Raw genomic sequence first — 25,200 nt, 5'->3', positions numbered from 1 at the left:
CCAGGAGATCATGGGGAGGCCCATCCCATCTGGAGCAGAGACACAAAAGTGGAACTCGTCCTCAGATTGAATCCAATGACATCAAGATCTAGCCCAGGAGACCAAGGGTGTTGAAAATATATAGTTAAATATTTTCCTCATTCCCGAGACAAACATGCACATCAAGAGTGTCATTCAACCAAAGATGGATTATGCCGTGTTCATGAAGTGCCTAAAGTCTCCAACTTAAAACATCAAATGTCCACTTCTTGTTGATGCAAAATGTCCTTTGTGGGTTGGCAGGGACACTGTTCCTTGTGTGTCAGGGGTCTGGGTGGTCAGACGCTATCCACAGGGCTGCTGGCCACCAGGCCAGAAGGAGGACATAGCACCTGGGGGGCCTCAAGCTGTTCTCTGGACGTCCCTGCCTGACGGGCGCTCACGTCACCTTCTGAGGCAGCAGGTTCAAGATGTGAACCAGTCAGCCAGTGATTCATCATGTCATCAAACCACAAAGGAGAGTCCTATGAGTCCATGAAAGCATTTCACGAAAGTCAGGACCCATCCCTTAAAAAATATCCAGAAAAATAGAAATAGACAGGAGCTTCTTCGAGTTAATATGGCACAGCTACAAAAACTTCATACTTCAGGGTGAACAACGGAATATCTTTCCTGCCTTAGCTCAACCTGCTCTAACAAATGCCGTAGACTGGGTGTCTTGACATTTATTTCTCAAAGTTTCAAAGCCTGGAAGGCAGGGACCTGCTCCCTGGCTTGAGATGTCTTCCTTTTGTTGTATTCCTCATGGTGGGGAGATCTCTTATCATTTCCTCTTCTTTTAAGGGTATTAGTCCCATTATGAAGTCCCCCCATGCAGGATCTAAACCCTAATGTCTCCCAGAGGCCCACCTCCAAATGCTCCACATCACATTACGACTTCAACATGTTAATTTTAGGGAGACACAGACAGTCGGTCCACAGCTGCTGCTAAGGGCAGGGACCTCAAGGACATCCTTTCATTCATCATAGGGCAGAAAGTTCCTGCCAGGGCAATAACAAGAAAATAAAATAAAAAGCCTGTGGGTCTGAAAGGAAGAATAAAACTATGTCTATTTGCAGATGAGATGATTGAATGTGCAGAAAAAGAAGACTTTTTTTTAAACTACCAGAACTAATAAATGAATGCACCAAGTTGGCAGGATATAAGACAAAGATACAAAACTCAATTGCTTTTCTACCACTAGCAATGGGCATGTGGACACTGAAATCTAAAACACAATACCACTTACACTCAGAAAAAAATGAGTGTAAATTAAATGTAAATTAGATTGCATGGGCTTTATCTGCTGAAGGGTACACAATCCTGACACAATAAAGAAAGATCTAGTAAAGATGCCCATTCTCCCAAAATTGACATACAGGTTCAATGAAATCATTGTCAAATTCCTAGCAAGATTTTCGGAGACATCGATAAAATTATTCTAAGATTCATGTGGAAAAGCAAAAAATTATTTACTAAAATAATTTGAAAAAGAACAAAATGGGAGGAGTCAACTTATCAAATTTGAAGAGTTATTAATCTGGTTATCCAGATTGGGTGATATTAGCAGAGACATGGGCACACAGATCCAGGGAGTGGCTTAGAGAGCCCAGAACCAAGTCCACACAAATCTGCCAGCCAATTTTTGACAAAGGCACAAAAGCAATTCAATTCAGGACAGATGGCCTTCTCAAGAAATTGTGTGATTTCACAACCCCAGGCAAAAGAAGGAACAGAGCCAGGAGGGAGCGGAGAGGGGAGGAAAGGAAAGAAAAGGACTTGAATCTAAGTCTCCCACCTTGTAAAGGTCTTGTGAAGACTGGGCCTCATGCACAACATGAGGCTTATGATTTTAATAAGAAGACAGGAAAACACCACCAGAATCTACAGTTGGTAAAGAGCTTTTATTTGGCACCAAACACACAATTCACAAAGTTAAAAAGTTGAAAAATCAGATTTGAACAAAATTTTTTAAAATTGCTCAGCAAAAGACTCTGTGAAGAGGACGAAAAGACACAGATGGGGGTGAGATGCTTGCAGGTGACCACCTGGCCAAGGGCGGGGATCAGACAGAGGTGAGGTACTTGCAGGTGACACACCTGGCCAAGGGCGTGTCTAGGATATATAAAGTACTTGAATTCAACAATAGAAAAAATGAAGAGCCAGTTAGGAAATGGACAACAGATTTGAAGAGACATTTCCCCAAAGACTATTCAGACAGCAGATTAGCACAGGAAAAAGTGCTCAGCATTATCAGCCATTAGGGAAATTAAATGTCATGGACATCCGTCAGGACAAGGGCCAGGAAGAGTGGCTCGCCTGGTGCTGGAGACGCCGTCATTCACGCCGGGCGGGGCCGGTGGGAGGCAGCACAGCCACTGGGGAAGCGCAGCATGCTCGGCCACGCCCCCAGCAGAATCTGTGTTCAGCAGAACACCGTGCACTTGGTGGACATCCCGTGGACAGCAGCTCTGTTCCTGGAGCTGATGCATGCACACCATGGGGGGCTACTCAGCAATGAGGAGAAGACACTTCCTACGGGCACAAATCCACTGGCTCTCTAGGGAAGAGCAGTGGGCGCGGGACCCTTCCCAAAGGTTCTGCACTGTGTGATTCCATCTACAGAACATTGTTGAGTGACACAGTACAGACAGGAACAGAGCCAGGAGGGAGCGGCGTGGCCGCTGGGGGGCAGCAGGGGGCGCTTGAGTAGACGTGTTCTTCCAGCGTCCATCCCCAGTGTCCATCCGTAACCCTAACTCGGTGCTGAAGCTGCACAGTGTGTGGGGGAGGTCACCGCAGGCGAGCTGGGGAGGTCGGCAGGATGCCTCTGTACCACTTCTTACAAGTGCATGCGAGTCGACGACTTCTTTAAGACAAAACTTGGATTTTTCAAACAGTGGAAGGATCCTAAAAGACGCAGATCCACCCTGTCACAGACTGGAGGACACAACTGAATGCGACGGAGACTCTGTATCAAGCTGTGCAGGGCAGACAGCGCCTGTTCGCAGAGAATCCTGTGTAACTTCGTTAATGTGGCTTCTGCGGTCCTCCCCTGGGGTGGGATGTTAATCCTGGGGCCAGTAGGATAAAGGGTACGGAGTTTTGTTCTGTGTTTGCAGTTCTTCTCTGAGTCTTTAAATCATCTCAAAATAAAGTCTTTTCTTTTGTTTCTCACATGGGCAAGATATTTGAACAGGAACTTCACCAGGTGAGGTGCAAATGACAAGCAGTTGAAGGAAGCTCAGAACCCTGAGGAATGCACATCAAAACCACCGAGGGGCCACCAGAAGCTATTGGAATAGCTGGAAGTTCACAGTGTCATCACCCTGTGTAAGGAGACGGGTTTTTCTAGCTCTCTTGATGGTGCTCCTCAGAGGGACCAGTGTGGATTCTGAAAAGCCACCCCGCACCTCAGGGGAGAGGGGCCCCCGACGCTCACAGCCCCGCAAGGAGAAGGCCAGCCGGCACCTTTCGTGGGCCTCAGTGCTCTGGATCCAGAGGACTGAACCCAATGCAGAAGCCCACTCCTAGCAGGTCTGTGCTGGCGCTCGGGAGGATGGACACAGCACCCATGCCCCAGGATGGCCACTTGGTGGAGCCCAAGGCCTCTTATTACATCAAAGTGCATTGGGAAAATTTGGTCGGAATTTTACAGAAATACTGGTGGGCGTTTCATCGGCTGCTGTCATCTGTCGTGGTGGCCAGGAGAGCTGTGGCTGGCGGGGGGCCCGAGTCCACCTGCAGGACCACGGGCACTTTCACAGCCCACCTGCAGCACATGTGGCCACCTGCTCTCCTCCGCAGAGAGCTAGCAACTAAAACCAGATGTACAACAGTGGGGACTCTACCAGCTCATGCTTCCTCTGCTGGCCTCAGGCTGATGCTGTCCCCGGGTGTCCAGGGGCAGCTCTGCCAGCCTTGCTCACACCTTGGGGGATGCTGTTGAGGACATCCCTGGACTTCCAGGTGCCTGTGGCCATTTCCACAGCCTTCCAAGCATCTTTAGCTCCCTCCTGTGCAGAGGCGGATGAGTGCACGCGGGATATAAGTCCTTGACAGGGGACGGTGAAGACGGTGTCCCTGAGGGCCCCTTTGTATTCTCAAACCCTTGCCAAGCTGAAGACCCATGGGAGCAGAGCCGGGCCAGAAAGCCCAGGTCCTTCTGATCTGGGCCGACCCAGGCTTCCTCCACCTAGCCAGGACCCTGCTCCTCGGGGTGCTGGTCACACCGTGAGCTGCGTAGGCAGCCTGACACACAGAACGCCTCTCAGCGGCGCTGGGGCGGGACTGAAGGCACCGTGGAGAGGACACGTGTCACTTGTCCAGCTGGCCGCCACTGGGCAGAACACCGGGAAGGAGAGGAGCTGCTGCTTGGCAAGCACAGAGGGACAGAGGGGCTGTCGGCCTGTGGCCCTGGACTGTTCCCGGAAGCACGCCACGGCAACCCTAGGCCCTGTGTTGGGGCCCCACATCCTGTTCCTCTCCTGGCAACCTACCCTCTGCCCCGGCACAACCTGGCTGCAGACGTGACAGTACACACTCACACAAACGGAACTATGTGCACGCTCGGGCACACTCACGCTCACTCTCACACGTGTGCACACTCATGGCGAGATCCAGCAGCGGCTGCAGCTGGCCTCCCCACCCCACAGGGACAGGAAGCCCAAGGGCCAGCAGCGAGAGCCAGAAGGAGTCCCCAGGGGGCTCATGGCACAGCAAGCCATTGCACCCGGTCCCCGCTGCCCCCAGCCTCCCCTGGCCTGTCCATCATCTGGGAGTATGATCCCATGACCAGCAGACCATCCTCCAGCTGGCCCCTGAGCAGTCACGTGCTTCTCCCGCCGGCGGTCTGCACCTTTGATGACTCCAAGTTCTCGGCCAGCGTAATCCTTTTAGTCTCGCCAGCTGAGCAGCTTGGCCTCCTTACGTTGGTAAGGAGCTGGGCCAAGCCGGATACGTGGCCTCTGCTGCGCAGGGCTTTCATGGGCTCCCGTGACCACAGAGGGCAGGGCTCAGAGGACCTACCCTTGAAGCGTGTCCTCTCCCTGGCTCAGCACAACCTGGGTCAGCTCCTGGCCTCTCCCAGCCCCTCGCAGGTCTCATGGAGCCTGGAGTCCTGGCATTGGGAGTGGGCACCAGCATGAGGCCAGTACCAGGGCCAGCCACATAGACTAGCCAGCCCAAAGCAGGGCAAGGCCAGCCTCAGCTGTCCCATGTCCAGCTGCTGTGCCCCAGAGTGCCCCAGAGGCCCAGGTTGCCCCGGAGCCCACCTCCACACAGAGACCCATAAAGCAATGCAGTCACTCGGGGTGGGGGTTGGGACTGAGGGCCCGAGGCCCCCCGGGAAGCTCTACAGTCCTCAACTAGTGGGTCCCAGCCCCCAGGGGAAGCGGGGCCTCTCCAGAAGAGGGGTGCAACCCCCACTCCTACCAACGGCCTGTGGTGCTGAGGCTGCAGGGCCCTCAGCCCTGTGAGCCACTGGAGCCCCGGATGTGCCCAGGCCACCACAAAGGCCTCTCGGTCCAGGAGCCAAGTGGCACTGGAGGCCTGGCCCAGAGCCCCTGTCAAGACCTTTTCAGAGGAAGCAGCTCATGGCCCCAGGGCTGGCAGCGACCCTCTCCAAACTCCCTGTTGTGCAAACACGCTGGTTCCGGTGGATGGTGCAAGGACGGAGACGGGGCGAGGCAGCAGGAGGGCTGTTCCCTCTGGCCCTGGCCCTGGCCCTGGCCCTGGCCCTGGCTCTGGAGCAGTATATATGCAACAGAGCAGGGCTGTCCACACCGCATCCAGCAAGCTGCATCCCGAACCGAACAGCCACACAGGGCCATGACGCTGCTGCTGCTCAGCTTCTGGCTGGGCCTGGCCTGGGCCCAGCAGGACCAAAGCCTGGTGCCTGTGCAACCCGGCTTCCACCCTGAACAGGTGCTCTTGGGGGCCGGAGGGAGGGGTGGAGGGCACCCCCATCCCTGAGGCTGCTCCTGGACCCCTTGTACCCCAATACCCCCAGTGTGCACCCCAATGACCACAGCCCCTTGCACACCCTGACACTCCTCAGCACAGCCAGTGATCAGCCCGTGTCACAGGAAGACACCAAGCTCCATTCCCCCACAGCTGGGAGGCAGCAGACCAGTGGGTCTGAGCCAGCCTCAGCATTGAGAACCCATAGGGACAGTAGTGTCCTTCCAGAGGCCAGGAGCTCTGGAACAGTGACCCCTCACTCTTCTGGGTTCCGTCAGGATGTGTGGCCACCTGGGAGCCCATCACAGGTCCAGCCCCCAGGAGGGCTGCAAGCCTGGGGCCTGAACAAGAGGGACGGGACCCTTAGGCCAGAGCTCCCCCCTTGGGTCCCATTGCACGGCCCCACGGCCTCTGTGTGAGAGGACTCCCCACTCTGCCAGGGGCTGGGGTGCAGGCACCAGGCCTACCCGTCAGCATCGCCATGGCCAACACTACACTGGCCAGCCTGGCTGGGTTGGGGGCAGAGTCGCAGCCCTCAAGCCCTATCAGCATGAGGTCTGAGATAAGGTGGGTCTGCACCCTGCACCCCTCCGGGGCAACCCTGCCCCTGCCCACTGCTGCAACCAGGCACCCGGGAAGAAGGCTCCCCAGGACCACCAGGGTGAGGACAGGGCCTTGCTGCCTGCAGGTGGAGGGGCCCTGGCACACCGTCAAGCTCGGCGCCACCGACCCGTCTGTTATTGAGGAAGGAGGCTCCTACCTGTGTTCCATGTCTGGCATCAAACTCCTGGAGGACGGAGACCTGAACATCACCTACTTCCACAGGCGAGGGGCTGGGGCTGGGGCTGGGGCTGGGGCTGCGTCCTTGGCATGACCCCGTCTCCCATCCTGGCTCCGCCCGGCCACATCCCAACCCCTCTCCCCAGGGCTTCCCAGCTGCTCACAGCTCAACCTCCCGCCCCCGACACCCCGCCCAGGAGGACCCCCAAACACTGCTGGGTCCTCTGGGCCACTCTCCTGGAGGGGATATGGTGTCCATAGCTCTATCTGGGAAAACCCAGGCCAGCAACTGGCTCCTGCTCCAGGTGCCCTTGGGGGGACCCAGGTCCAGCAGGCAGGTCTCAGGAAACCTGCTGTGTAAGGACTGGGAGTGGCTCAGCGGTAGAGCTTGCCTAGTGTGCAGGGGCCCTGGGCTCCATCCCCCGCGCACAGGAGGGAGGGAGGAAAGGAGAGAGAGAGGGGGAGAGAGGGAGAGAGGGGGAAGGAGGGAGGACGTTGCTTTCTTTTAGGAAAGATGGAAAGTGCGTGCAGGAATTCTACATTGGGAAGAAGACCAACACGCCCGGCCGCTACACTTTTGAGTGTGAGTCACAGTGCCCCATGGCTGGGCAGGGGTTGGCCATGAGCGGGTACAAAGGCAACTGGCCAGGAATATTCTGGAAGAAGTGGGGAGTGGGTGAAGGGGGAGGTGCCCCCACAGCCTGGTAGCCACCCCTCTGAGTTTCAAAATCCCAGAGCGGCAGCCCCATACTCTTCCCTGGAATGCCACGGTTCCTCATGGACTGCGGCCCTTCTCCTGGGCGCTCCCCGAGGCTCCAGCTGGAGGGAGGACGATGGAGAGAACGGCTCTGGCGCTTCCTTGCCCAGGCCCTGGGGTGCGGCTAACATTTCCCCCGTGAACGTAGGTCCCAAAGCACAAAGGAATGTTGGTGAGGCGGGGTACCAGCCTGCGCCCCTGGAGAGGAGGGCGCAGAGCTGAGTGGTGCCTGATGGACAGGCTGCGTCTAGCATCTGCCGAGCTGGAGCCTGGCAGGAGGCATAGACAGCTCTGTCAAGACTGGGGAGTCCTGGCCCCCCTTCCCCCTGCGCTGCCCTCCCTGCCTCCTGCCCCAGAGAGAGACTGAGACAATGACACAGACACAGAGACACAGAGCTTGACGGAGTCTGTGGTCTGGGTGGCCGGGTCCTAGGCTGTGGCCAGCCAGTCAATGCTGAGCGATGGGCAGGCTGAGCCCTTGGGGGAGGCGCGGGTGCTGGCAGGCAGGGTGCCTAGACCCAGCAGGCCTTACGCCATCCTGGTTTCTGTTGCAGACGAAGGTAAAAACTTCCTCACCTTCGTGGCTGTGGGCGATGGCTTCCTCATCATGGACCTGGAGAACCGCCGTGAAGCGGGTGCTCTGATCGTGGTGGAGCTCCACGGTAGGTGCCAGCCCCATCCCACCTGGGACAGCGGAAGAAGCGCATGTCTCAGGACAAGGCGAGGAGACCTGGGGTCCTGGCTGGACGGCAGGCCGCAGTGGGCAGCAGGGCTCAGGGCTGGAGCCTTCCCCAGGGGCTGCCCCAGGGCCCTCCTTGCTGGCCTCCAGCGGGTTCCAAGAGGTTGCAGTCCCCTGTGACTGGGTGTTTGACTCCGGGGACTGCAGGCAGGACCTTCCTGGTGAACGAGGTGGGGCAGGAGGCGTACAGGAAGCACACGCTCAGGAGAGGTATCCAGCCAGACAACATTGTGGAACTGTCTGCTCACGGTAAGCCACCTCGGCAGGTGCCACTTCTCACAGGGACCGGAACACGCTGGCCAGGGTAAAACCCCCCGTAGGAAGTCCTCCCTGGGGCCAGAGAGGGCAGTGGGCAGGAGGAGAGGGTCCGCATGGGCTGGGGTGGCCTCATCTGGGGTCAGTAACCTCTGTTCCCTCTTTGGTCTGCAGCAAGATGCACCTCCCTGGGGTCCTAGGTGAGTAGACACCTGCCTGTCCTCTGTCTTTACTGCCACCAGTTCTGGCAGGTGGCTTTCTCTGGGGACCACCCTGCCCAGTGCAGCCCCTAGTCCACTGGGCTATGCTTGCTAAGAGGCTGTGTTCTGGGACCCAGACTGAGTCAGAACATCAGACCTAGGCCAGCCCAGAGGAGCTGGGCCCCTCTTCAGAAGCCCAGCTTGGGATCTCAGGATGGGCCACAGCTTCCAGCCACCCAGGAGAAGGGAGGTTCGCCCCTGGCCTCAGCCTCCCTGTTCCTCATCTGCAGTCACCCCCTTCCTGCCCACCCCTGTACACACACACCATGGTGCACACACACCACAGTGAGCGTGCACACACACACACACACACACACACTCCTGGCCACTCCCTGGCTCATCCTGTGCTTGGCCCAGTGCTCCCTGCATCCTGGTGCCCCTTAGAGCTCTGCCGAGCACAGTCAGCCCCTCATCCCTCCAGGGCCCCCCTGGGTCCTCCCCTGCACCCAGGGCAGGATGCCTCCCCACACCCTGCCTTCTGGCTTGTTAGGCAGGCTCCCAGGCCAACGTTGAGGCTGTCTCAGTGGCTCGAGGATTGGGGGGATACCGAGGAATCACCACTCAAGACCAGGGACAGGAGGCTCAGCGCCTGTGACCTGGAGGCCTGGCCTAGTGTAGGGGGCTCGAGACAGAGGCCCTTGAGGCTCCAGGGATGCAGGAGCTTGCCTTCTTTTCAGCCACGGGGTATGCAGGGCCTGGGAAACGAGGCTGCAGGGCCATGCAGAGGCCTAGCACGTGGGCGGGGCGGGGGTGACCTGCTGGGCCGGAGATCAGCAGCAAAGCTTCTGGCTTTCCAGGGCCCCTTGTGTGCAGCCCAGAGCCAGCGTTTCCTGTGGCCCCGAATCTGGATGCCTCCTGACCTGCGCCCTTCCCCCGTACAATAAACCAGTCCTGCATCTGCTCTGGGGCTTCTTGTGCCCAGAGGCCAGCCGGGCTCTTTTCTGCTCAGAGGAGGGACCTCCCTGGGCAGAGGGAGGTGTGGTGGAGAGCAGAGCTTCTCCATCCCTGGAAACAACCCCTGGGGCACAGGCAGGGTTCCCAGAGGCAGAATCCCACACCAAGGGCAGCAGCTGGGTTTGGAGGGGCCACAGGGTGTGCCAGGCCCCCCAGGCCCTGGTGATCCCATTCAGACCCAAAGGAGTCCCCCACCCCCGTCTGCATCTGTCCTCCTGAGCCGGAGCCGGCATAACTTAGGCTGCGTGTCACTGGCCAGAGGAGCGAGGGAGGGGGCAGATTGCTCCACCCCACCAAGTCCCTCCAGGGCCTCCCAGAGTGGCCAGTACAGGGGGACGCTCCCTGGGCCTGGGAAGCATGGTCAGGATGCAGAGAGCTGCGGGCCACTCACCAGGGGCCCTCGAGCACAGCCCGCTCAGCCCACAGGGCAGGTGGGGGTCTGCCACTCAGGCGCTGTCTCCGGCTGTGGGAGGCAGGCCCTGCCGGGTCCTCGTCCAGCTCCCAAGGCCTGAGCCAAACGTGTCTGTGGCCAGGAGTGGGAGGCCACCCCATCTGCCAGCCCAGCCCCAAGCCAAGGCCGACCTCAGGGGGCTGTTCCCGCCCCAGAGGGCCCAGTTTCTGCCTCACAGAAAGCCCCAGGAGGGCCCTGCTGGTCAGACCAGCCTGCTCTGGCTGGGGCTTCCGACCCTCCCCAGCAGGTGACGGCTTCATGCCACACCAAAGCTGGTGGGAAGTTCACTTTACCCCAACTCCCAGGACAGGTGCTGGGCAGGTGCCTGGCACAGGTCAGCCAACTCCACCCTCGAGCCCCACACAGGGTCGGTCACTCCCAGAGCCAACTTTCTGCCGCAGGGGAGCCTGGGCCTCTGGTGACCCTGGACCTGCCACTTCTGCACCAGATTCCAGAATGTGGAACTGGATCCTGTTGGGGCAGCTCTCCAGGCTGGGGTGCGGGGGGTGGGGTCAGTTCTGAGCTCGGCTCCTGGCCAGGCCAGGCCCGCAGAAGGGCAGGGCTTGGAGACGAGGTGAGAAGGGCCGGCAGAAGGTGGGGTGCAGAGGCAGGCGTCACATTCGGAGACCAGCTGGCATCTCTGCAGTTGCACAAGGTGGGGAGGGCTGGGCCAGGGGGTAGGCACGGAATCCTTAAGGCAAAGGTGGACCCCCGAAAGTGGGCAGCCCACACCATCCTGGACACACGGTGGGGGGTGGCTTGGGGTGGAGAGAGGCGGCTGATTCATAGTGTTCATAACAGAACAAATAAGCACCAGCCCTGGCTTGGTGCCCAGGCCCAGTGCCATCTGAGGGCCTTCTGTGCCACCCCCTTCAATCCCCCCACAGGCAGGAACTAAGTGGGTGCAGGTGAGCGGGGACACGAGTGGTCCTTGCAGGCCTGCTCACAGGCCTGGGAGGAGGAGCTGGGCCTGTGGGCGAGGCAGACACGTCTTATCCTCCCGTGTCCTCCTCGGCCTCCCTGGGCAGGAGGCCCACCCCCAGGTTCCCAGGGCAGGCCCGCAGGTGGCTAGGCTGGCCTGACAACCAGGCCACATCCTCACATCCCAGACACAGGCGGGTGGGGGCTAGGAGGCTGCGTCAGTCCTGGGGGAGGACTGGGATGCTCAGGGCTGGGAGGACCCAGAGCTGGTGAGGCAGCTGCTGGGGACAAGTGGCTGCTGGAGGATGTTCGCAGAGCAGGGGAGTTTGCCAGAGCGGCTCCCAGGACCTGGCACCAGGATGCTGGAGAGAGGGCTGCTGCTGCTGGCTCTCGGCCTGGGCCTGGCCAGCACCCAGGGGACTCTGGAAGAGGTGCCAGTGCAGCCCGGCTTTGACGCACAAAAGGTAGGTATCGTGGGCCCAGCCCTCAGACGGTACCAGGACAGGGACTGGACAGCGTCACATCGAGGAGGTGCTCAGGCCAGAGGCAGGGGTTGGGGTTCGGCCCAGCCTGTGCTGCAGGAGCTCTGGTGGACCCAGGAGCATGAACCTCAAGGTCTTCCTGTCTTCTCCCAAGAGACAGAAGCCAAGAGAGGTCCCCACAGCCTGCTGGGTTGAGGAGTCCCCCACTGGATGACACCAGGGAGCAGAGAGAGTCCTTGTCTGTCCCTGCCCACCCATTCTGGGGTCTCAGCACCCACAGTCAGGCGTGGGAACTCAGGATCCAGGCTAGGAGGGGCAGTCAGAGCAGCTGCAGGACAGACCCTTCTCCTGCCTGTCCCTGTGCCCACATTCCCACAGATGGAGGGACGCTGGTTCACCATGCAGCTGACCACCAGCCACACAGACCTGGTCTTGCCGACTGACCCGCTGAGGCTTGCTCTCCACTCCATCTGGACCAGAGAGGGTGGGGACCTGGCATTGGTGCTGTTCTGGATGTAAGCGTGGGCCCTACATCTTCCTTCTCAGACCCAGGCCCCCAAGGACAGCACCAGAGGCCCAAACCAGGGAGACACATGACAGTGAGCTGGGCTGGGGTCCCTTCCCTGAGAGGGGCAAGCCCTCACACTCCAAGAGAGGGGCCAGCAGGAGGGACAGACCCCTAAACCCGTAGGCCCAGGCCATGGCCAGTCCCGGCAGTTGGGCCCAGGGCATAGCCGGCTGTGATGTTCAGCTCCAGCCTGGAGACCGTCGCTAGCCCAGGGGGCAGACCTCTGTCTCCAGCCATCTGAAGCAGCCAACTTGCCCGGCACATGGCACATGCCTGGAATCCCTGCCACTGCAGAGGCTGAGGCAGGAGCTGGCAGTTCAAGGTCAGCCTGAACCAGCTGAGACTGTCTCAAATATTAATTATCAATGAATAAGTGAAGTGGCTAATTATTCCCAAGAAGCCTCACGGAGGAGCACTGCCCAGGGCCACTTCTGCTCAGCACTAACCCCACGAGGACTGTGCCAGCCTGCACCCAGCCTAGGAGAAAAGACCACTGTCTAGCTGATGGCCTGTTCTAGACACAGACGCACGGTGGCCCCGGGGACACGGGTCCATAAGCACATGCCCTGACCCTGCCCACGGATCTGGAGCCCCTGGGGCAAGGGCCAAGGGGGTGGGGCTTGTCCACACACGGAGCTGGACAAACAGGAACAGCGCAGACAGGTCCCTGAGCCCAAGACCCAGAGCTCAGAACCTGGGGCTAATGAGTCCAACCCCTTCAGGAAGCTTGGGTCCGCCCAGCAACAGGCCACCCCACCCCCTCACTCTTGCCCAGGGCCCCTCAGCTCCACTCTGGGCACCGTGGCCCCATCCTCCTCCCCCAGATGCCTGACCCTGATGCAGGTACCAGTGCCAGACTGCCCCAAGCCCAAGGGGCCAAGAGCATGGGGACACCAGCACTCCCAGCACAGGGCTCCCCAATGTCCCCCTGAGACAGGTAACTGGGAGCCATAAGAGGGTGACGTTTTTTCCCCAGGGGAGAAGGGGTGTGTAGAGGAATGAACGTCACCCTCCACCCAGCTGGGCTGCCAGGCCAGTACCAAGGCTCCTGTGAGTACCCAGCCTGGGGTCTGGCCCTCACTGAGTGGGGAGGGGTGAGCAGGGCCCCAGACGCTCCATTCTGCCCTGACACCAGGAGGCTGTGGGCTTCGGGGGGTGGGGAAGAGCGCGAGCTGAAAGGAAGCAGGGCGTCCTCTGTAGCCGGCTCTGTGCTGCCCGTGGGAGGGGCCGGGGGCCGGGGAGGAGGAGAGGTGTGGTGCCTCAGCTGCCTGGGGTCCCCAGTCGCGGGGGGCAGCGTGCACGTCTGCTTCGTCAGCTCCGACTACAGCAACCTCATTCTTTACGTACGCTTTGAGGACGTCGAGGTTACCAGCCTATGGGCACTGCTGGGTAAGTGGCCGGCTCTCTCCAATGCTGGCCAGCATGTCGCCCAGATCACCAGAGGGGGGGAAGCGGGAGGCCCTCTGGGGTCTGCATCGGGCCCACTCCTTCAAGGAGCCCTGGGTGGCTCTGCCCTGGGCTGCTTTCAGGGGATTCAGGGCAGGGGCCACTGCAACAGTCCAGGGAAGAGGACAGGCCGGGCCTGGTGGCAGCAGGGCAGGCGGCCCCACAGTGGACCAGCCCCAGTGTGTGCCCTGCATCTCAGCTGCAGCATCAGAGGGCTGAGGCCCAGGGCTTGCACCCGCCGCCCAGGCTCAGCCTCCCTGTTGTTCACCCCAGAGGAGGGCATGGAGAAGATGCGGCCCTGGGCCTTGGCCCTGACCACAGCCCTGTGATTTCAGCGAGAAGAATGCTCGAGGACCCCGCGTGGCTGGGGAAGTACTGGGAGTACGTGGAGAAATTCCGCCTGCAGAGCGCCCCGGTCTTCAATGTGGCCGGTAAGCTGCATCCAGCTCCTCCCAGCCACTGCCTGGCCGCAGCCCCCCTCACCACAACAGCTGAAGACCACAGCTGACGCGGGCAGGTGCTTCACCTGTCGGGTCTCACTCAGTCCACGGGCCACACGGGAGGGGAGGCACGGCCGGTGGGGGTGGGAGCGGGGGACAAGAGGTCGGTCCTGTGATTGGTTCATTACCTGAGCAATTTCAGAGTGACCAAATGAAGGCCTTTTTCTCTGTCCCTCCACAGGACAGTGCCCCAGCCCAGGCCCAGGGGAGTCCACTCCCTGAGCCTTCCTGCCTGGGCCTCCATCCCTCTGCACTGACCCCAGCTCCCCTGTCTTCTGGCCAGGGACTTGCCCAAGAGCCTGAAGCCCCTGCAGTCTGTCCTCTCCCCCCTCCCTGTGGGTCACAGGGCCACCTGCCAACTGACCACATAGGGACCCATAGCATCTCCCAGCCTGGCCTGCACCTGAAAGAGTGGGAGGGGCGTGTGGCCCCACGTCCCCACCTCCACAGAAACACCTGCAGGAGCAGATTGCCAAGGTCCTCACGCCTGCCCAGGCTGGCAGTGTCACCCCGTGGTGTGCGTCACAAGGCAACCCCAGGAGGTTCATCTCAGGCGCTCCTGCCCCTGACCTGGCCCACCTGGGTCTACCCTGGGCCACTCTGGAGAGTGACCACGACTCTAACCACACTCCCCCCTGGGAGCCAGCTGGGGCTGCCAGGGGATGTGCGGATGGGTCACTCAGGCAGTGGACGCCCGGCTCAGAGCCAAGGGCCCTATAGTGTGTGCCCACCTCTGCTCCAGCTGGGCAGGCTCCGGGGAAACCAGGTCAGAGTCCTTGACACCCACCTAGACAGGCCTGGCAGGTGCCCAGCCCAGAAGACACCTCTGCAAAGCCTACCAGGAGCCCCGCCTGGCCAGCTGTCCCCACGCTCCACCAGAGTGAAATAAGCATGACCTAAAACACTGAACCACCACGAGGAGGGTTTTGCCAGGGGTGACTCAAAAGCTGGTGACACGGTGACAAAATGGACCGACAGAACAGAGCCGCTTCCCCATAACCAGCAGCCCTGGAAATGTGATAACCCAAGAAGGTGCAGACTTTCTGTGGAAATAAAGATATCCTTATTCTGGACTCAGAGAGCCGCCCGGGGCTGGGGTGCGGCTGGGTGACAGAGGCGTACTCAGCAGGCGCACCGCCCAACAGGGTCAACAGAATCAATGCCCGCGCTCCTCGGGGTCCTACAGGTCCCCCAGCTCAAGTTGGCCTCCACATGCCAGCCACCGAGGCCGCGCTCCAGGGGGACGTTTGCCGGAAAAAAAACCCAGATCTAAAATTTACATGAAAGAATACAAGTTTAGAAATGTTTAAAAAGAAAAGCATCGAAATGGTCTGCCTCTGGGACGTAACCACAGGGGGAAGTCACGTGGCAGGAGCGCAGGGCAGGAAGAAAGACAGCGAGGCCCAAGGTCAGCAGACAGACACACGTCCCTCCAGCACGGGTGACAAAATGGCCCACCCTGGAGGTGGGCACCTGCATTGAATACAGGAGCTGACGGCAGCAGAGAGACCTCTGGGGGCACAGGAAGGGCAGAGGTTAACTCAACTCCTGACCCATTCTTTAAAAGAAGAAACCTAGAAATTTCTGTCCTCCCTATACTTGGGGACCGAGGTGCCAACAGGTAGGACAGAAAGAAACCCCAAGGGAAAAGAGGGACCTACGGAGCCTTTGGATCCCCGCACATCAGTTATCACCTGCAGAACTGAAATACAAAAAAAGTGTTACTAATATTTGCCACAAAATTGACAATGAATTCCCATCACACAGATAAATATATATCAAAGCTACTCCCTGATTCAAATGGGAGTTCGAAAAATGAGCAAAAGACCCCAAACGGGGCTATGTGCACACTCGCGGAACCCAGAGCTGCCGAGTGCAATGTGAAGAGAGGGGCCGGGCTCTGAGTCACCCAGCAGAAGACCCCTCATTGTCCACCAAATAAGACAGGGACATTTCTAGACAGATTCAGTGATGCCCACTGTGCGGGAAGGGCAGCCCTCGAGTAAGAACAGGGCTTGGCAGGCCTCCCTGGACTCCTCAGCAGACCTGAGCGTGGCCCCAGAAGCCCACCCGCTGGCCAGCTGACCTCTGTCCCCAGGTGAACCAAGGGCTTGGTCTGCCTTGGTGCTGGCTCTGCTGCTTGTACGTGGGCATTTTGAGCTCCTCTCCATAACCCTCCCTGCCTCGACACCACCTTGGCAGAGCCCCTGCTCAGGGCAGTCCCCCTGCCTGCCAGGTCAGACCCAGGGCAGCGACAGACGGCCCTGGACAGGGCTGTGGCGAGGGTCCTTCTCCCTCCTCACTCCTGGCATCTGTGGAGACACTGAATGCAAGGGGGAAATCACTCAGAGCAGACGGCTGAGCGGAGCCAAGCCTGGTCCTGGAGTGCCAGAGGGCCGGGCAGGGAGGCGACAGGCGTGACTGCGGTCACAGCCCTGGGTCTGACCCTGAAGGCGGCAGCTCCTCCAGCCACAGCGCTCGGCCCCCATCTGCCCTGCGGTGTCAGCAGCAGGGTCACCGCCAGCTCCAGAACACCCCCCCCCATTCACTAGGCTGCCAGGCACCTGGGCAAAGGTGGGCGGGAGGCCCCCTCCCAGCACTGGAGGCTCAAGTCCAGGGCCTGGAGCCGCAGGTTGCCCCTCCAAGGCCTCTCCTGGGCTGGGCCTCACTGGTCATCCGTCTGCATGGGTCCCAGTCCTGATTTCCTCTTCTGATGAGCTCACTCCTGTTGCACTGGAGTCGGGTCCACCCTATGGGCTTCATCTTGACCTAATGACCTCTGTAAATGCCCCGTCATGTTCTCAGAAACCAGGGCTCAGGCTTCCAAAATGAGAGACAGGGGGACCACTCCTCAGCCCGTAGCACTCAGGGTGCACCCCTGCGTAGGGGCCCAAAGCCTGCCAGAGAGCAGTGGCCCCCTGAGCCTGCAGGGCTCATCTCCTTAAAACCCTCCGGGCTGCCGAGGACACTACCATCCTGGCCACCTCTGACGGAGAGGCTTAAGCAGGTAGTCAGCAAACAGCTCCTCAGGAACAGAGGCAAAAGGGCCAGCTTTAAACCCGCGGCTTACCACCTCTCTGTGTTGCCAGAGAGCCCGCCTCCAGCCACCTAGGACCTTCACCTGCAGGACAGACTGGCCACGACCTTCCTGCATCCAACACCAAGCTCGTGCCACATGCTGGGAGAATAAACAGGTTTTTTTTTTACGTTTATTTAATAACACTTTTCTGATTTGCAAACAGACTTTTTCTGGAGGGTTCCTTCATTAAAAGAAAATAAAATCGTTCTGTGTCAAAAGCATGTTCACGTTGTCCACACCACCAGACGGCAGCCTCCGTGAACGAACACTCAGCACACCCTCACTCTTCATCCCAGATCAACCGAGTCAGAGGAGTCGCAATCGTGAGGAGGAAGAGCCCTCTGGAGGGGGGTACGTTTTGAATCTATAAATGGGGAGGTTTGGCGTCCTGCGAGTGTGACCGCGGGGACTCCCTCCTGTCCTGAGGGCATGGAGCCCCCTCAGCTCCTCTCAGGGTGCAGCGCCACCTTGACGTAGTGGACCTGGGGCGGGGCGTTGAACGTGGGGTCCCAGCCGTATTCGGGGGACAGCAGCTTGGTGGGCTTGTGGAGGAAGAAGAACTTGTTGAGGTGCCTTTCGAAGGTGCTGTTGAGCCCGATTTTCAGGTCGTGGATGACGCCCTCCATGTAGTCCCTGATGAAGTCCAGGACTCTCTGGGGTGTGCCCCCAATGATGGAGCCGCTGTAGAAGAAGTCTCCCTGTCCGAAAGGGATGTAGGCCGAGGACTGAGGCCGCCTCTCGTAAGGGTAATTCCGGGTGTTCCTGAAGTACCACCAGGCATGGAGCTGCGCCACGGAGGTGCCCAGCGTCTCCACCCCAAAGTCGTCCTGGAAGATCAGGTCAGCCGTCATGCTGAAGAGGAAGTCGGCCTCCTCCAGGATGTGCGCCACGATGTGCTCCCCCAGGACCTTCATGCGAATGAGGTCGATGTCTGACCACCACTGCTCCTCCTCCATCAGAAGCAACTGGAAGGTGCAGAGTGGACGGAGCTCCATGCTGGGCCGCTTGACATAGTTGTTGGTCATGATGTAGAAGACCACCCTGTGGCCGGGCATGAAGTACTTGTTGGCCGACTGCAAGAACAGCTCCAGGTACTCATCAGCAAACCTGGGACACACGGAGCAAGAAGCCTGTGTCCCTTCCCTACGTGTTCTCTGGGGAACAGAGGCCACCAAAGGCCGCCTGATGCCAAAGAGCCCAACATCCCCCGGGAGAGAAGGCGGGGCTGCAGCTCCACTGGGTCAGTCAGAGGGCCAGGAAGTAGTGAGCCCCGGGGCTGACGTGCCTTGGAATTTTGGAACCACTGAGCCAGAGCTAAGTGGACGCTAGCCAAAGGCCTCCCAAGTGGACCCTCGGACCCAGCCAAGGTGGAAAAGTGACCACAGCAAAGTTCTTGTACAGGTCGGCTGGAAGCAGCAGCATGGCAAGGACAAGCTGCCCTCTGGGGCAGAACGTCCATGATGCGTGTCCTCAGTTTTTCCCAAGAAGGGCACATGTTGGTGGCACCTACCTGCCTCTAGCAAAGACAGCCAGGCCCACGGTGAGGTTCCGCTTCCTGTAGAACTTCTCCAGGGCCTGTGTGCTGAACGTGCCTTCCCACAAGATGGGGGCCAGCCAGTCGGTGGTGGTGGTGACGTCTGAGCGTTTCCTGGGCAATACACAGAACAATTAGGCAGGGCCACCATGCTGGCTGGTGGCCGCTGATGCAGCCCCTCCTAGGCACTAGACAGGGTCTGGCCCTGGCAGGACCCTCCGAGGCGTGCACGGGTGTCCTGCCTGCCAGCATGTGCAGAGCCCACAGAGGTCAAGTGCGTCACCCCAGGGTGACGGTCAACACGAGGCTCACACTGCTGGGCCAGTGTCTGCCTCGAGCTCTCCTCAGCCCCCACCTGCCTCCCAGGTCCAGAGGCCACTTCCTCCAGCTCTGGTGGCAGAAGGGCAGTTGGAGGGGAAAAGCAGCCAGACCAAGAACCCTCCATTACAGACCGAAGCCAGCTCACAGTGGGCCCACGGCCTCCTGCACCGTGCCTCTGCCCCCGCCCCGCCCCCGTGCCCATGGACATCCTCATGCCTGCTCCAAGCCAGCCGAGGGGCCAGCGAGGTCGGAAGACAAGTCAGAAACGGGGGAGAGGGTTAGATTTCCATAATGAAGAAATGACAACAGGATTTCAGATGAGCCAGGCTGGCTCAAAATTTGAAAATCAATGTAAACCCCACATCAAAAGCCCAAGACCAACCCTGTGCCCGTAGCAATCGGCGCAGACAAAGCAAAGAGTTTAAGAGGAAAAGCTGTGGGAAGAGTTCTCAGAGGGGTTTTGAAAAGTTCTGGGTTGGGCATGCTCGGGGGGGCCTCACCAGAACCTGACCGTGCTGCTCCCCAGGACTCAGCCTGCAGAACTGTGACAACTTGCTATTGTTAAAGCCACCCTATCAATGGTACGCTGTTAAAGCAGCCAGAGTACAACAAGTACCACGCCCTGCGCCCTAGGTGGGACATTCACATCTGTTACCACAGTGTTGCAACGCACCAGGCTCTCGACCAGGAGGCACTGCACGCCAACGCTCACGGCAGCACAGATCCCAAGAGCAAAGCAATTCGAGCCCCCAGGAGCAGGACAGAGGGTGGATCTGCTGGGGCATTTCCACGCCAGAGTACTACACAGATGTCAAAAAGAACTGCAACAATGTGCAAAATTTGGGTGAATCCTGGCCCCATGGCACCAAGGAAGGGGTAGACCCAGAAGACCACCAACACGCATGGTCCCCTTTGAAAAGCTATGACCAAGATTCAAATGTGGATGCTTCAGAACACAGACAGGTGAGACAAAATGATAGGGAAAAGAGAGTGGAGGTCAACCCACCAGGACCACACGGTCAGCGACGGGAGTTGGGCCAGTGAATGTTGCAGAGGTGGACACAGACAGACAGGCAGGGTGGGGAAGGACAGATGCCCAGCCAGGGGCGTGAAAGGCTGCAGCCCTGTCTCAAAGAGCCAGAGACCGACAGGCAGCCTGAGTGGGCTCTGTGCAAGACACCTGCGCAGGCTGTCCTGAACCCACTCTGTCCACCCGGGGTCCCCTAAAAGACCCAGGTGAGAGAGGGACGCACAAGAGACCAGCCAAACACAAAGAGGCCCTCAAACCCCGCAACAGTCCCGGGAGTGCAGACTGAGTTGAGGGGCTCAATAAGCAGTTCTGCCACCTGTAAGAGTGGATGAGACGTGAGTTTATCCACTGTAAATAAGAAGATGAAAGGGGACGATTATTAAAGGGACATCTAGCAACTTTACCTTTACATCAAATGTTCTGATGTCTATGACCTTTGATCTAAGAACCCCATTTCAGAAATTTATCCCACAAATAATACACATCATCGTGAACAAAAAGGAAGAACCGGTCAGCCACTGACCCACTATGAGGACCTCCCCCACCTGTGAGCTACCCGGAGCCCCAGGGTCCGGCTCAATCGTTCGGCCAGCCCCAGAGGAGGCACAGCAGCCACCAGGACGAGGCCCCAGGGGGTCCCCCGGGGCAGCACCACCATTGGCATCGTGCCTCCAGGTGTGAGCAGGGAAACCTGAACAGACCCTCGAGACTCAGCCTGTCCCCCACCCCCTTATCGCTCTTCTGACCTAAAAGTCACTGATATTAAAGGACCAGACACACCTCTGTCACGGGGACATGATGGAGACTGTTGAAGCCAACTACTTCCTGATCTCCAGGAGCAAATCCTGAGCTGGGACAGTGGGCTGGGCCCTGCCATCCGTCTGAACTGTGCACCCGTGGGCACACATGGCTGCCTGGGAGTCCCCTCTTCTCTTCTGAGTGCTAGTGTCCGTGAGTGAAGGGACCTGGGTTGGCTGCACATAGCTTGGCCACCCCTGGATAAGCCAGGACCTCGGAACCCAGTGGACAGAGTGCGTCCACTCTCTCCTCACCTTGATGCTGGGGCTTGGTGAGCAGAACCTGGGCACCCACCAGAGCCTCAAAGACCAGCAGCGCACCACTCTGGACCCAGGGCGCTACGACATGGGGATTGGAGGAAGGAACCCGTCCCTTCAAGTGAGACAGGCTGTTTTCATAAAGGGACATGTTTGTTCTTACTTGGGTTTAAACCAGGTTGACAGCTGAGGTTCTTCTACGCCGTAGTTCCTGGGGACAAAGGGGAAAGCAGGTCATCACAGAAGCAGTTTGCTCAGGGAACACCTATGTGCTGAGCCCCCGGGGGAGGCGCTATTTGGAGCTAGCTCTACCCACATCTGCAGCCCCTGGCTCCTGTCCTTGGGAACACCCTCAGCACTGATTGGCCCCCGGGACCCCCCTCCCCAGCGCACCAACCCACACCTGGGTCCGGAGGCAGTGGGAGAGAGGTCTCCACAGGGTCTGGAGGAACAAGTTGGCCCAGGGAAGTGGTGTCCGGAGAAGAGGCTGTGACCCGAGGCAGAGTGGCCAGGAGGCCCTGTGTCTGGAGGACTCTGGAATCACATTCCAGGTAAGAGTGTGGGCATCCAGACCGGCATGGAGTTGGCTGATTTCCTCCTGAGAACCAATGGCTGCGCCCTGTGTTGGTGAGGAGTGTCGGGAGGTGCAGACCTGATCTCGGACTCTCTTAGACACAGATGCTCTGGACTCACGGCAGTCCCGTCCCCTGGTGCATGCCGCTAGCTGAAGCACCGTAAGCTGGAAGCATGTTTCACGCCCCTGGCCCAGCGAGTCCGCTCAGCCCAGCCAGGCCTGGCCGCACTCAGACCCTCACAGCCTATGGGGACAGTCGTTCCTGCAGAGCCTGTTTGAGACAGCACTGGCCACCTCATTGAACTGCTGAAGGCCGTGCTGAGTGGCAGACACGAGGGGTGCAGTTTTGCAGAAAGCTGGTGCAGAACAGGGCAGGTCAGGGGCAGCGGCACCAACTGTCCAGAGTGCTCTGGACCTCAGAGTGCATTCCCTCAGACATTATCTGAGTGTCCTCAGCGCTGGACCTCCCAGCACACACTCTCAGAATCCAGTTGTCCAGGCCAGATGTCATCAGGAGGGAACTTGATGAAGGCCACCTCCTTCACAGTGCTGGTCTTACTGACTTCCAGTCCCAGGTAGGAGACATGCTGGTGGAGGAGCGCTCCCCACCCTGAAGAAAGTCACCATCCCACAGGGACCCTGTCAGAGCAGCGAGCGCCACCCTGGTGCTGGGACAGCTGGAGGTGCTGAGCCACCATGGTGTGGATGTCACCCTGGTGGTGGAGGTGGCCCTGCAGCCCAGGCTCACAGCAGGGTGGCAGCAAGCTAGTTACACATCCAGTCACACCTGCTCATGCTGCTGCACTGTCCCAACGGCCCTGACCTGAAAGACCCCAAGCCACTGCGGCCCTTCAGAGCTCTCTAGCCCCGGGCTCCCAATGCCACAAGGCCACTCCCTGGGCAGGCAAGCTCCCTCCCCTTGCCTGTCCCCTCAGGGAGGCTGCCCTCGGCCGTCCTGTGCAAGCCTACCCTACGCTGCCCTCTCACGCCCTGTCCTCTCCGGGACCAGCCCCAGGTCCTCAGACCTAACAGACGTCAGCTGAACCAGCAGCTTTTCCCTCCAGCTGAACAAACACGGCAGGTCATGGCTGCTGTCCTGAGTCACCTTGCTGTGTGGAGGGGCTTGTGGGGGGAGGGTGCCCTGTTAACGGGGTCCGGCCCCTCGGCCCCACTGGACACCCTCGTCTTCTAGTTCCCAAATCCATCAACCCAGCACAGGGTCTCCTTCTTCAGGGGCAGGAGACAGTCAAGCTTTGAATTTGAACAAAGACCTTTTGCAATTTGAAGTTTTAAATTTCTAGAATGAAGTTCCATGTATTTATTCATTTCTTAACCAGATTAATGCCTGAGCGTCTCACGTATGCGGGCGTGATGCCCAGTTCCCGGGCGGATGGCCAAGTCCCTGGCCCCCTCTTCCACTGTGAGCCCCTGTACAGCTGCTGCCATGAGCCTCCGGGCCTCCGTCCTGTGCAGACCTCAGGGTTTTAGAAATGAGCCTGGCGTGCAGTGGCAGCTCATGGTTTCAATGACAAACAACGCTGTGCGTCTTTGTACTCTCGTGTTCTGTCTGCATGTCCTGTCGGGTGAGCTCTGGATGGCTCTCATGCCCGTTCTTAGATGTCTGGCTCCCTCCTTTACAAGCTCAGATGCAGGCCCTCCACAGGGTTGGCAAAGGCTTTCTCCCCCCGCCCCAGCCCGTCTCTCTCCCTCTCCATCTCTCCATCTCTGTTTCTCCCTCTCTGTCTCTCTCTCCCCCTCCCTCTCTGTCTCTGTCCCTCTGTCTCTCCCTCTCTTTCCGTCTCTTTCTCCTCTCTCTCTCTCTCCCTCTCTCTTCTCTCTCTCCCTCTCTCTTCTCTCTCCCTCCCTATGTCTGTCCCTATCTCTCTCTGTGTCCCCCCCACTCCCCTCTCCACAGGTGCTCAGAAACACCGTGTTGCTCCTAAGGAGGACGTGGGGAGTGGCACAGGGTGACTGGGGTTCAGATTTCCAAGAGGGAGCGAGGGCAGCTGGCAGAGGTGCCCCTGGGACACATAGGTCCTGTTTACATCAGACACGTGGTCGGAACTTGGAGATGGTTTGTGACCCACCTAGAAGAGCCCTCCTGGCCTCTCAGCTGGCTGCACTGGTGTCCTGCCATATAAACTCACTGCCCCACGTCGTGTCTGTTTTTCTCTGTCTGGCAAACCCCTGCGGGCACACACTGTGGTTTCCCGCTTCCCGGGCTGGAGCCCGGCATGTAAACTGGCGCCCAATCAACAGCCGCAAGCGTCCACAGGGAGCGAACGCTGGCTCCTCCTCGCTGTGGCCGAGGAGCCAGCAGGGCACAGGGCAGTGGGAACCTGCTCTTTACTGGGGGCTTCTGCCAGGACCACAGGGGAGATGGCTCTGGGTGAGTGTCAGCCCAGCTGGGCACAGTGGTCACACCTCCAATCCCAGCAACTCAGAAGGAGGATGGTGAGTTCAAGGTCAGCCTCAGCAACTTAGGGAGACCCTGTCTCAAAACCTAGAAAGGCTGGGGCGTGGCTCAGTGGTGCAGCACCTCTGGGTTCAACCCCAGCACCAAAAAGAAGAAGTCAGGAGGAGGAAGAAGAATTCAAACCCAGGCCAGGCCTTGTCGGGGCTTCTGCGTCCCCAGGAGAGAGTCAGCACTGACCTAGGTGTCCGCAGCTCACAGGGAACAGGGTTGTGCCTCTGTTCCGGCACCTCCGGGGCTGACAGGCCGGGTCCTGAGGTCCTCGCATGCAGAGGGGGCTCTGGTGGCACCTGCCTCCTCTCACGTGCTACAGGCCTCGTCACCACTCAGGTCTGTGCCTCGGGGTGTGGTTTGCTATGCCATAAGGTGACGGTCACGGGGCACTTCAGTGACTCCCACACACGTTTGCCCCTTGCCCGGGAGCTGGTCCTCGTCACCTGGGAAAGCCCTGGCATCCTCCCAGAACAGGGCAGACCAGGGTCCTGTCTCGGTGCGTCTGACTTTGGGGCTTCGTCTCGGGCCGTGTGGCTCTGTGGTCTTCTGCTGCCCACGTGGTCTCAGCCGAGCTGACTCCCAGCCTCCGCCTCCAGGTGCGTCAGACGAGCCCACGGCCTCGAGGACTCTGGGCCTTCTGCTGCCACCAACCCCACAAGGCTTTGATCCCTGACCCTAAGGGACCCTGCCCTCCATGGGCCCCTGATGTTCCTGGGCCTGCAGCAGTGCTGCCCACCTCCTCTGACAGGGCAGGGCAGTCCCCCCCATCACTGGGCTCTTGGAGACTTGGCGTCAGGTTTTACCTGAAGTAGTGCTTGGCCGTCATCAGGGATAAAAGAACCAAAATCAGAAACAGCATTCTCCGCTTAGAATTCATTGCCTCCTAAGGAAAGGGAGGGAGGGAGGGTTTAACCCACAAGGAAGCACACCCTGTCACCTCCAGCCACAGGTCAACGGGCAGACATCTGGACACCACCTAGGGCCTCGCTTTCAGAGGGTGCGGCCTCGGGGAGGGAGCCCGGAGCTGGGACACCCCAGTTCTACGGA

At 59.1% G+C, this 25,200-nt stretch overlaps 3 protein-coding genes across 4 annotated transcripts; 2 read left to right on the top strand and 1 right to left on the bottom strand.

The window, feature by feature from the left end:
* The first annotated feature begins 5,623 nt into the window (after positions 1-5,623).
* LOC125619738 (allergen Fel d 4-like) lies at positions 5,624-9,692 on the top strand. The gene is made up of 7 exons (XM_048813436.1): positions 5,624-5,944; positions 6,669-6,805; positions 7,270-7,343; positions 8,072-8,179; positions 8,404-8,505; positions 8,686-8,711; positions 9,569-9,692. The coding sequence occupies exons 1-6, from the start codon at positions 5,849-5,851 to the stop codon at positions 8,709-8,711; spliced, it is 543 nt and encodes a 180-aa protein (XP_048669393.1). The 5' UTR covers positions 5,624-5,848; the 3' UTR covers positions 9,569-9,692.
* A 1,092-nt stretch (positions 9,693-10,784) lies between these two features.
* LOC125619723 (beta-lactoglobulin) lies at positions 10,785-15,999 on the top strand. 2 transcript variants are annotated; one of them, XM_048813351.1, is made up of 6 exons: positions 10,785-11,561; positions 11,958-12,094; positions 13,124-13,197; positions 13,429-13,536; positions 13,929-14,024; positions 14,275-15,999. In XM_048813351.1, the coding sequence occupies exons 1-6, from the start codon at positions 11,403-11,405 to the stop codon at positions 14,313-14,315; spliced, it is 615 nt and encodes a 204-aa protein (XP_048669308.1). In that variant the 5' UTR covers positions 10,785-11,402; the 3' UTR covers positions 14,316-15,999. The 2 variants fall into 2 exon arrangements, with proteins under 2 accessions (XP_048669308.1, XP_048669309.1); XM_048813352.1 differs by lacking the exon at positions 13,429-13,536 and having other exon boundaries at positions 10,786-11,561; positions 14,275-15,996.
* Positions 16,000-17,283: 1,284 nt separating this feature from the next.
* Positions 17,284-24,979, bottom strand: Glt6d1 (glycosyltransferase 6 domain containing 1). The gene is made up of 6 exons (XM_048813421.1): positions 24,957-24,979; positions 23,045-23,151; positions 21,110-21,193; positions 19,019-19,096; positions 18,683-18,830; positions 17,284-18,279 (listed from the first exon to the last, which is right to left on the bottom strand). The coding sequence occupies exons 1-6, from the start codon at positions 24,977-24,979 to the stop codon at positions 17,613-17,615; spliced, it is 1,107 nt and encodes a 368-aa protein (XP_048669378.1). The 3' UTR covers positions 17,284-17,612.
* Positions 24,980-25,200: the final 221 nt, after the last annotated feature.

Source organism: Marmota marmota, unplaced genomic scaffold, assembly GCF_001458135.2.
Source record: "Marmota marmota marmota unplaced genomic scaffold, marMar, whole genome shotgun sequence".
Classification (NCBI taxonomy): Eukaryota; Metazoa; Chordata; class Mammalia; order Rodentia; family Sciuridae; genus Marmota; species Marmota marmota.
Note: the sequence above shows the minus strand (reverse complement) of the source record. Positions and strands in the feature narration are given on the sequence as shown.

Coding starts and splice junctions, on each gene's coding strand:
- LOC125619723 (XM_048813351.1), top strand. CDS start 11,403: ATGTTCGCAGAGCAGGGGAGTTTGCCAGAGCGGCTCCCAGGACCTGGC. Junction 12,095..13,123: donor GCATTGGTGCTGTTCTGGAT/GTAAGCGTGGGC, acceptor TTTTTTCCCCAG/GGGAGAAGGGGTGTGTAGAG. Junction 13,537..13,928: donor CAGCCTATGGGCACTGCTGG/GTAAGTGGCCGG, acceptor CTGTGATTTCAG/CGAGAAGAATGCTCGAGGAC.
- Glt6d1 (XM_048813421.1), bottom strand. CDS start 24,979: ATGACGGCCAAGCACTACTTCAG. Junction 18,831..19,018: donor GCAGACACTGGCCCAGCAGT/GTGAGCCTCGTG, acceptor AATTGTTCTGTG/TATTGCCCAGGAAACGCTCA. Junction 18,280..18,682: donor GCTGTCTTTGCTAGAGGCAG/GTAGGTGCCACC, acceptor CGTGTGTCCCAG/GTTTGCTGATGAGTACCTGG.
- LOC125619738 (XM_048813436.1), top strand. CDS start 5,849: ATGACGCTGCTGCTGCTCAGCTTCTGGCTGGGCCTGGCCTGGGCCCAG. Junction 5,945..6,668: donor CCGGCTTCCACCCTGAACAG/GTGCTCTTGGGG, acceptor TGCTGCCTGCAG/GTGGAGGGGCCCTGGCACAC. Junction 8,506..8,685: donor TGTGGAACTGTCTGCTCACG/GTAAGCCACCTC, acceptor TTTGGTCTGCAG/CAAGATGCACCTCCCTGGGG.